At 40.5% G+C, this 10,828-nt stretch overlaps 1 protein-coding gene across 2 annotated transcripts in view; it reads left to right on the top strand.

The window, feature by feature from the left end:
- Positions 1 to 281: 281 nt before the first annotated feature.
- The window catches only part of LOC106877114 (target of EGR1 protein 1), a 16,655-nt gene continuing 6,108 nt past the window's right edge, over positions 282 to 10,828 (top strand). Inside the window, exons 1-6 of one of the 2 annotated variants that reach the window (XM_089342022.1) lie at positions 282 to 363; positions 4,726 to 4,892; positions 6,682 to 6,722; positions 7,492 to 7,813; positions 8,899 to 9,161; positions 10,299 to 10,473. In XM_089342022.1, the coding sequence (XP_089198148.1) occupies positions 4,749 to 4,892; positions 6,682 to 6,722; positions 7,492 to 7,813; positions 8,899 to 9,161; positions 10,299 to 10,473 (945 nt within the window). In that variant the 5' untranslated portion in view covers positions 282 to 363; positions 4,726 to 4,748. Of the gene's footprint in view, positions 399 to 4,725; positions 4,893 to 6,681; positions 6,723 to 7,491; positions 7,814 to 8,898; positions 9,162 to 10,298; positions 10,474 to 10,828 lie in introns of both variants that reach the window. The other variant, XM_089342023.1, reaches the window with a different exon arrangement.

The raw sequence follows: 10,828 nt of genomic DNA, 5'->3' as shown, positions 1-10,828 counted from the left end.
ACGATACATAGATATTTTTTTGATGGAAGTTTTGATCGGCACGTAGACAGTTCTGTTGAGACTTGGTCATTTATTAACGTAAGGAAAATACTCAAAAATAATTTTTATCCCCCCCCCCCACAAGTCTCATTTTTCCTTTTTACCATTAGAAACACCAGGCAGTAGCTCTTTTGTTATTTATTCCACACGATACAAAAGTACGTTTTAGGTAACAGTCTTGATAATTCCGCGTTGAAGTCCGGTCATTCTTAATACGGTTTACTGTTGAAAGATAACACCGTGTAGCTCTCGTTTCAATTTCAAATCTTTAACACGCCACAATTTTTTTCTTTCTCCTTCTGCTGCGACATTTTCAGGTTTCAAGTGAGTCTTCCTTTTATTGCAACCCTAGCCTTTAGGTATTCTGCGTTTTATTAACATTTAAATATATTTTTTAAAGAAATATTTTGATAATTTTAATTTATTCAACCCAACAACATAAACTTAGAAGTTTCATTTTTTCTTCATCGTGCAAAATGCTTTGTTTCATTTCATCCGTCTTTTACGTTCTGTGTTCAAATTCTGCCGAGGTTGACTTCGCCTTTCATCCTAGGGGGTCGATAAAATAGGTACTAGTTGAGTACTGGGGTGGAGTGGGGGTTCCATGTAATCGCCCCCCCCCCCAAATGCTAGCCTTGTACCAAAATTTGAAACTAGTATTTCTTTACGTATGTAACATAAAGTTATTAGCGCATCGGACAAAGTGCTTAGCGTTATTTCCTCCGGCTCTTTGCTTTCTGAGTTCAAATTCCACCGAGGTCAATTGCGTTCCATCTTTTTTTTGGGGGGGGGGGGAGGGGGGTCGATAAAATAAGTACCAGATGAGCATTGGGGTTGATGTAATCGACTATTTACCTCTCCGTCCCCAATGCCAAGCCTTGTCCCAATCTCGGAAAGCATTACTATTATCATTGTTATAAACTCGTCGAACAAAATGCTTAGTGGCGTTTCGTCCGGTTCTTTACGTTCTGAGTTCAAATCCCGCCAAGGTCAACTTTGATTCTTATCCTGTCAGGGTCGATAAAAATTCAAGTAACAATTGAACACTGGGATCGATATAATCGACGAACTCCTTTCCCGCCTATCTGAGTCCTTTCTTTTATTCTTTTATTTGTTTCAGTCATGTGACTGCGGCCATGCTGGAGCACAGCCTTTAGTCGAGCAAATCGACCCCAGGACTTATTCTTTGTAAGCCTAGTACTTATTATATCGGCTTCTCTTGCCGAACCGCTAAGTTACGGGGACGTAAATATACCAACATCGGTTGTCAAACGATGTGGGGGGAGGGGGGCAAACACAGACACAAACATATACATACATACATATGTATGCATGTATGTATGCGACGGGCTTCTTACAGTTTCCGTCTACCAAATCCACTCTCAATGCTTCGGGCCGACCGAAGCTATAATAGAAGACACTTGCCCAAGGTTCCACGCAGTGGGACTGAACCCATAACCATGTGGTTGGTAAGCAAGCTACTTACCACATAGCCACTCCTGCTATAGTTTTAAAAAATTGTTGTTAGATCGTTGGACAAAATGTTCAGTAAGATTTCTTCGTTTTTTAATAAAATTAAACTTCTAAAGTGGAAAGATACCCATTTCCAACCATGTGTTTTTCTAACGGACAAAGCTTCACGGTCCCGATATATCTACGTAACGATATAAAGGGTAGGTAACTCTAAAAACTAACCCTAACGAGTGTGCACTGTTCGGGACTTCTGTATTTAAGTAGTGCCCCGGTTCATTCCATTGGCCAAAAGTATATAAATTTAAATGCATCTATCTTGTTTATTATTAATTTTTCGAAAAACATGAATGCGGTATTCATCATTTGGACACAAAATTACTTTTGTGGGGAAAATCTATAAACGATCCATTTTCAGTTCAAATTCCGCCGTGGTCAGCTTTGCCTTTTACCCTTCCTGGTTCCTTAAAATAAAGTATCAACTATTTCCCCTCAAATTTTCTGGTCTTGTTTCAAAATAAAAGCTATAATTTTAATGAATTCTGCCTTTCATACTTTCGGGGTCGATAAAATAAAGTACCAAGTGAAGTACTGGACGACCACCTCCTCCATAAAACTGTTGGCGTTTTATTCAAAAACTGTCAGGTGGAATCGTTAGTGCATAAGACAAAATGCTTCGAGGTATTTCGGCGGAGGTAAAGATTACGCGCACCACCCGTTTTCGGCATTTAGTGTTAGGATTAGGGTTAGGGTTAGTGTTAGGATTAGGGTTGCGCCGAAAAGGAGTGGTGTGCGTATTTTTTACCTCCGCTGGCATTCCGAGTTCAAATCCTGTTGAAGTTAACTTTGCCTTTCAGCCGGGGTCAATAATATAAAATACCAATCAAGTACTGGGGTCGAAATGATCGACTTATCCCTCCGATAACATTACTAGTCGTGTGTCAAAATTTGAAACTATTATTATTATTATTATAAAAGTATTAAAACATGTGGTTGTTATTTAATTTTTTTTATTTGATTTTGCTAATATATGTTTTATAACTTCCAATAATTTTTAAAAACGTTTAACTGTTTAAAAGTCCACTGACTTTTAAAATAGTCAGATGTGAATAAGGATTACAGCAACACTAAAATAATTCAAAAGCTTATACGTTCTTAGGATTAAAGGGACAGTGATATCATTTGGTGCTGACGTAACGATTTCGAAAATCGTGCACAATTCTTGAACGTCTAGCATACATACATACATATACACACACAAATGGGGTTTAATACCTATGCCACGCCTGGAACCAACCCTGGTTCATATCGGCGGTTTATATTGGAATATGATACTCAGATTTATACATACCTGCGGTGTACTACCAACGCATGATACTTGATGGTTGTTTTACCTTAGTGTGAATTTACCTAGCCAGTTCAGGCGTCCTACGTGTTGATGCGCCTAGATTCTAACGAATTTCTATCTATCTATATATATATTGTAATGCCAAAGAAAGAAGGAGTCCTCGTCACGACCCCCATCTGACCAAAGCCTACATATTTACCCCAAATGCACAAAAGCTTGTTCGTCTAGGGTCAGTTTACATAACCATCCGAAGGCTTGCTGCTCTTTACCAGGATCGTTAGCCCGCCGGGAAAAAGCCTTTACGGCATTTCGTCCGTCTTTACGCTCTGAGTTCAAATACCGCTGAGGTCTACTCCACCTTTCGATAAAAATAAGTACCAGTTGAGTATTGGAGTCGATGTAATCAACTTATCCCTGAACTTGCCGGCCTTGTGCCAAAATTTGAAATCCATATTCAGACAGGAAGAAACTACCATCATAAATGTGTGCGTGAGAGAGAGAGAGAGTTTTGGAATATCTACATAAACAACGACTCGTGGTACATAACAGAGTTGGTCACATGGAATCAACGGCGTTACTTCAGTTTCGAACTAAGGTTAGAATTAACACTGCATAAACTATTCAGACGCAAGAGGTCTATGCATATCTGTGCGTATATTTTACTGCTACTTCTAACAGGCTGGGCGATACAATTTATAACACACACACACATGTACTTGTTTACAGCACCACAGCTGCAATTGGTAGTTATTTCTAGCATTTCGTATATCATTACGGTTATTTCTAGCATTATGTATGTGTGTGTGTCTTCGGCTTGCGTGTATATCTAATACACGTGCGTGTTTCAGTGGTATGTTGGACTGTATACGCCTGTGAAACCCATAGTAGCGCTCCTTTTGTGTCAGCGCTTTAAAGAGTGTATGAATAGTTTATGCAGAGTTACCTCTCTTCGAACGTGAATCTGAAGTAGCGCTGAAACAACGTCACAGAAGGACATGACTTGAATAATATGAAAAAAATATAGGCGCAGGAATGGCTGTGTGTTAAGTAGCTTGCTTACCAACCACATGGTTCCGGGTTCAGTCCCACTGCGTGGTACCTTAGGCAAGTGTCTTCTACTATAAAAAACACCAACTGATTGTGGTCGTTGCCAGCCTCTTCTGACCTCTGTGCTGGTGGCACGTAAAAAGCGCCCACTACACTCATGGAATGGTTGGCGTTAGGAAGGGCATCCAGCTGTTGAAACACTGCCAGATCAGACTAGAGCCTGGTGCAGCCTCCTGGCTTCCCAGACCCCAGTCGAACCGTCCAACCTATGCTAGCATGGAAAACATGTTAAATAATGATGATCATCATCATCATGTGCACTGGTGTGCCATTGTCATGAGATTAAATGTCCTTAATTTCCAATCTTCTGTGAAAACATGTCTGGCCTGGCTTGAAGACAGGTGAGGGTTGATGACAGCAAAGGTTTCTGGTCGTAGAAAATCTGCATCGGTAAATTCTATTAGACACCTGCATGGGAAAGTGAACATTAACTCATGATATGTACATGTGTGTATTTATATATATATATACATTTTTTTTTTATACATGCGTGTATTAATGTGTGTGTGTGTGTGTGTATGGTGCTGTACACTAGAAAGGTCATCCAGCTGTAGAAACCAAGACAAAACAGACACGCAGCCTGGTCAGCTCTTGTCAAACCGTCCAACCCATGCCAGCATGGAAAACAGATGTTTAAGGATGATGGTGATGATATACATGGGTTAAAATGTACATAAAAGGAATTGTTGTTTTCCCTTTTGTTGTTGTGAATCTCTATGTTCTTTCATTTTGTGTTGTTTTCGGTTTTTTTTCTTCTACAGGTTCCACACATTAAACTGCTTCAATGGAAACCACAACTGACCACAATTCATCAACTTCTCCTGACTATACTGTGCCAATTATCAATGTTCATGCTGACAACTTCAAATCCTTATGGCCATCCATACTTCTTGCTATCAGAGGATCCACTTTCCTTGCACTCGACACTGTAAGCATTCCCCTGATGTCTCTATCACTTCTGTTAACTTCAGTTTGGAAACAACTGGGTCTTTTCTTTATATTTTGTTATTATTATTACTCTTTTACTCTTTTACTTGTTTCAGTCTTTTGACTGTGGCCATGCTGGAGCACTGCCTTTAGTCGAGCAAATCAACCCCAGGACTTATTCTTTGGAAGCCTAGTACTTATTCTATCGGTCCCTTTTGCTGAACCGCTAAGTTACGGGGACATAAACACACCAGCATCGGTTGTCAAGCGATGTTGGGGGAACAAACACAGACATACAAACACATACACACATACATATATATATACATATATACGACAGGCTTCTTTCAGTTTCCGTCTACCAAATCCACTCACAAGGCTTTGGTCGGCCCGAGGCTATAGTAGAAGACACTTGCCCAAGATGCCACGCAGTGGGAATGAACCCGGGACCATGTGGTTGGTAAGCAAGCTACTTACCACACAGCCACTCCTTATTAGTATTATTATTTTTTTTGCCTCTGAATTAAGATTCCATTACATACTTGGCACATTGGTCATTGTTCCACAATTCTTCATTGACCAATGCTCCTTGTATAGAATTTGCTAGATTTGGGAGGGTGGTGGAGATAGGTGAGGGTGACAAAATGTAGGTATCGCAACTGATCGAGGGTACATCAAAAGTACCCTTGATGTAGAAACAAATGTCACATTCTCTCAATTAGGAATTTGAAACCTGAATCCATGCTGCAAACTTGGTGACCCTGAAGCAATTGAAGGAATGGTATAGCAGACAACAGCTTGGATAGGTTCATGTCTTTCATCATCACCTTTCACTCTGTTCTGGAATTCACCTCCACCATATCCAACACCTCTGTTGCTTCCTCAACTTCTCCATCATTCTCAACAATATTCACCTGTCTGTCCCTGTCCACTACGAACCTACTGACTAACACACCTATTCCCACTACTCCTCCAATCTACCAAATTCCATTCAAGAAGCACCAGGTACTGTGCAAAGATGGACAGGTAAATATTTTTGATGTCGGAAAAACTTACAGAGCTGTCGGATATGAAGAAGGTAAATTCCAAGGTTGAATGAAAAGAATTGTTGGTTGAGATGCACCTGTCAAGGTGTTGTCTGAAATACCATTCTCTCAGTTCCTTCAGCTTTGCTAATTCTTCATCAGTGGATCTCAACCAGGGTTCACAAGATTTTTCTGTTAAAATTTATGTGAAATAAATTAGTTATACTTAGGCGCAGAAGTGGCTGTGTGGTAAGTAGCTTGCTTACCAACCACATAGTTCTGGGTTCAGTCCGACTGTGTGGCACCTTGGGCAAGAGTCTTCTGCTAAAGCCTTGAACTGACCAAAGCCTTGTGAGTGGATTTGGTAGACAGAAACTGAAAGAAGCTCGTTGTATATATATATATATATATATATATATATATATATATATATGTGTGTGTGTGTATGTATGTATGTATATGTTTGTGTGTCTGTGTTTTCCCCCCTCCCATCATTGCTTGATGCTGGTGTATTTACATTACTGTAACTTAGCGGTTCGGCAAAAGAGTCCATGAGAATAAGTGTTAGGCTTACAAAGAATAAGTTCTGGGGGCGATTTGTTTGACTAAAGGCCCTGATCATTGACAAAATTCCGTGCTGTATATATGTGTGTGTATATATATATATATATATATATATATATATATATATATATATATATATACACACGCACACATGATGGGTTTCTTTCAATGTTAGCTTTTCTAAAATTTTTCTTTCTACAGGAGATGAGTGGCTTAGGGGACCGAAAATCTTTATTAGCCAAGTAAGTTATAGTTCTTTGTTGTAACACAGCATCCATGTCACACTCTGACAATATAACACAGTGCCCTTGTTGCACACTGACATTGTAACAGGTTATCTATGCTACACCCTGCTCTTGTAACACTATTCATGTTACACTCTGATTTTGTAACACAGCATCCATGTCACACTGACATTGTAACACAGCATCCATGTCACTTACTGATAGTATAACATTGCCCTTGTTATACACTGACATTGTAACATGGTATCCATGTTACACACTGACATTGTAAAACAGTGTTGATATAGTCTTGCAAGCTGCATGGCAACCTCATTAGTGCTGGTGACATGGAAAGAAAGCACTCAATCCATGCAGTAAAGTAGAAAGGGCATCCAGCTGCAGAAATCCTAGACATTGGAGCTTGATGCAATCCTTGGACCCATCAAATCTTGTCAAACCATCCAACCCATTCAGTCAAGGAATGAGTTTGGAGTGACAAGTGACCGAAACCTTTGGTAATATATACTGCGCTTGAGATCTGTCAAGCCAAGTGAGATCGTACTCATGGCTGATGCCAGTGTTTCGTAACTGGCACCCACTATGCTCTTGGGGTTGGTGTTAGGAAGGGCATCCAGCTGTAGAAACCATGCCAGATCAGATTGGAACTTGGTGTAACTTCCCAGCTTATCAGTTTTCAGTCGAACTGTCCAACCCATGCCAGCATGGAAAATAGACTTTAAATTATGACGATGACAATTATATCCCGTGTATCTTTGTCTTATTTCAGATGTGTCGAAGAGCGATACAAAGCAATGAGCAGTGCGGCTCGATCACGTTCCGTCCTCTCATTTGGACTCTCCTGCTTCAAGCTGCAACAAGTGGAAACGGTTGATCAGACTGACAAGAAGAACCGCGGCTCGGAGGAGGAGGTCCACGGAACTAAGAAAGTGAAGGAATGGAAATACGTTGTCCAAAACTACGACATTGCCCTTCTGTGTTTCGATGAGTATGTGGTGGAACCACGGTCAATGCAGTTCCTCATAGACCATGGCTTTGATTTCAACAGACAATTCTCAAAAGGTTCTCAGTATTATCGTGGTAATGATAGAGTAAGTATGGCCGTCCTTCCTGCCTGCCTGCCTGTCTGCCTGCCTGCCCTGCCCTGCCTTGCCCTGCCCTGCCCTGCCTGCCTGCTTTTAATGTGGCACCATCACCAATGCTTTTTATGTGGGATCATTACCATTGCTTTTAATGTGGCATCATCACCATTGTTTTTTGCATGGCACCATCACCAGTGCTTTTAATGTGGCATCATCACCATTGCTTATAATGTGGCACCAACACCAGTGTTTTTAGCATGACAGCATTATTATTGCTTTTAATGTGGCACCATCACCATTGCTTTGTATGTGACATCATCACCAGTGCTTTTTATGTGGCACCATCACCAGTGCTTTTAATGTGGCATCATCACCATTGCTTATAATGTGGCACCAACACCAGTGTTTTTAGCATGACAGCATTATTATTGCTTTTAATGTGGCACCATCACCATTGCTTTGTATGTGACATCATCACCAGTGCTTTTTATGTGGCACCATCACCAGTGCTTTTAATGTGGCATCATCACCATTGCTTTTAATGTGGCACCAACACCAGTGTTTTTAGCATGACAGCATTATTATTGCTTTTAATGTGGCACCATCACCATTGCTTTGTATGTGACATCATCACCAGTGCTTTTTATGTGGCACCATCACCAGTGCTTTTAATGTGGCATCATCACCATTGCTTATAATATGGCACCAACACCAGTGTTTTTAGCATGACAGCATTATTATTGCTTTTAATGTGGCACCATCACCATTGCTTTGTATGTGACATCATCACCAGTGCTTTTTATGTGGCACCATCACCAGTGCTTTTAATGTGGCATCATCACCATTGCTTTTAATGTGGCACCAACACCAGTGTTTTTAGCATGACAGCATTATTATTGCTTTTAATGTGGCACCATCACCATTGCTTTGTATGTGACATCATCACCAGTGCTTTTTATGTGGCACCATCATCAATGCTTTTAACATGGAACTATCTCCATTGCTTTTTATGTGACACTGGCACCTGCATTATGCTATACTCTGCAGTGAATATTCATTAAATCCTCTGTCACTTCCATCTGTTTCTCTTTCAGGATCACCATGATATCAGTCGACCGTCAGTAAGGGATCTTTTCAATGAAATTCTTCTCTCCAATGTGCCGATAGTCTTACACAACGGCATCATTGATTTGGTATTCTTGCATCAGAATTTCTACTGTGATCTGCCGCTGAAGTTCAACACTTTCGTCTCAAATCTATCTGAAATGTTTTCAGCTGGAATCTTTGACACAAAATATCTCATTGAATATGTAATGAGAATGTCGGCTTCGTATTTGCTTTATGTTTTCAAGAAATGGTGAGAATAATTTTAATTGTTCTTTCTTACTAATTTCTATTTAATTGTTTTACTTGTTAACTTTTTTGTTTTTAATTACTTACATGTGGCTGTGTGGTAAGAATCTTGCTTCCCAACCACATGGTTCTGGATTCAGTCCAACTGTGGCACCTTGGGCAAGTGTTTTCTACTATAGCCTCAGTCACCTGACATTTTATATGTTCTTTTACTTGTCTTGGTCATTTGACTGGTGTTATGTTGGGGGGGTGGGGGTCACCTCAAAGTGTTTTAGCAGAATAGACTGGTCCCAGTACTTATTCTATCAGTCCCTTTTGCCAGACTGCTAAGTTATAGGGATGTAAACAAACCAACACTGGTTGTCAGGTGGTGGTGGTGGGACACACATGCACACAATGCAGCACTTTGGGCAAGTGTCTTCTATAGCCCTCGGCCAATCAATACTTTCTAAGTGGATTTAATAGATGGAAACTGAAAGAAGCCTGTTGTATATGTATATAGATAGTGTGTTTGTGTGTGTGTGTGTGTGTGTGTATCCTTGTCTTGACATCATGTGATAAATGTAAATGAATATCATTGTCATACAGGCTTCATTCAGTTTCCACATCATCGTTTAACATCTGTCTTCCATGCTGGCATGGGTTGGATGGTTTGACAGGAGCTGACCAGGCAGAAGACTTGCACCATAGTGGCAGGGATTTTATGGCTGGATGTCCTTCCTAACACCCTGCAGAGTGGGCTGAATTCTTTTTATATGGCCCCGGCACAGACAGGGTCAGTTTTGGCATGGTTTTCATATCTGGATGCCCTTCCAAATGCCAACCACTTTAGAGTGTGGACTGGATGCCTTTCACATGACACCAGCACTAGCAGGGTCACCAAGTGACTTTGCAAGACGAGGAATTTTTGAGAGGAGTGGGGGCCATTGGAAGAGGCAATCTCGTGTCATAAAAGACAATTGCCCAAGGTACCGTGTAGCGGAATTGACCCCAAGACCAAATGGTTGGGTAACCTGCATCTTAGCCACACAACCTTGCTTGTAAACATTTTTAAAAAATACCTTTTTTTAATTGTATTTAAAATTTTTTTATTTTTTTTACTTTTGTTGTTTAATGTCTCCTTCTGTTTGTGGCCCCACAGTGTTCGTGATAACAACAAAAGCAGCATACACGTTAACGACAGCTTCGTATCGACATCTTTCTTCAACTACCAGAACAAATGTTCCGATGTGACTTACAGTTATTTTGGATGGCAGAAGAGAAACTCTTCAGATATAACACAGAAACTCAGCAAGACTGCCTGCGAAATGTTTGCCGTACGTATTCGTTCCTGACTTCTTACTTGGCTTTTTGTATATTAATTTGCATATCTATTCTTTATTTGCTACAGTCATTGAGCTGCGACCATGCTGGGGCACTGCCTTGAAGAGTTTCGATAAACAAATTGACATAGGTGCAGGCGTGGCTGTGTGGTAAGAAGCTTGCTTCCCAACCACCTGGTTCTGGGTTCAGTCCCACTGCGTGGCACTTTAGGCAAGTGTTTTCAGGCCGACCAAAGCCCTTTGAGTGGATTTGGTAGACGGAAACTGAAAGACGCCCGTCTTGTGTGTGTGTGTGTATATCTATATATATATATATAATCAAATTAAAACATAGGGTAAAAATCAGATA

Source organism: Octopus bimaculoides, chromosome 25 (genome assembly GCF_046866305.1).
Source record: "Octopus bimaculoides isolate indiv1 chromosome 25, ASM4686630v1, whole genome shotgun sequence".
Taxonomy (NCBI): Eukaryota; Metazoa; Mollusca; class Cephalopoda; order Octopoda; family Octopodidae; genus Octopus; species Octopus bimaculoides.
This window is presented reverse-complemented; position numbering and strand designations above follow the sequence as displayed.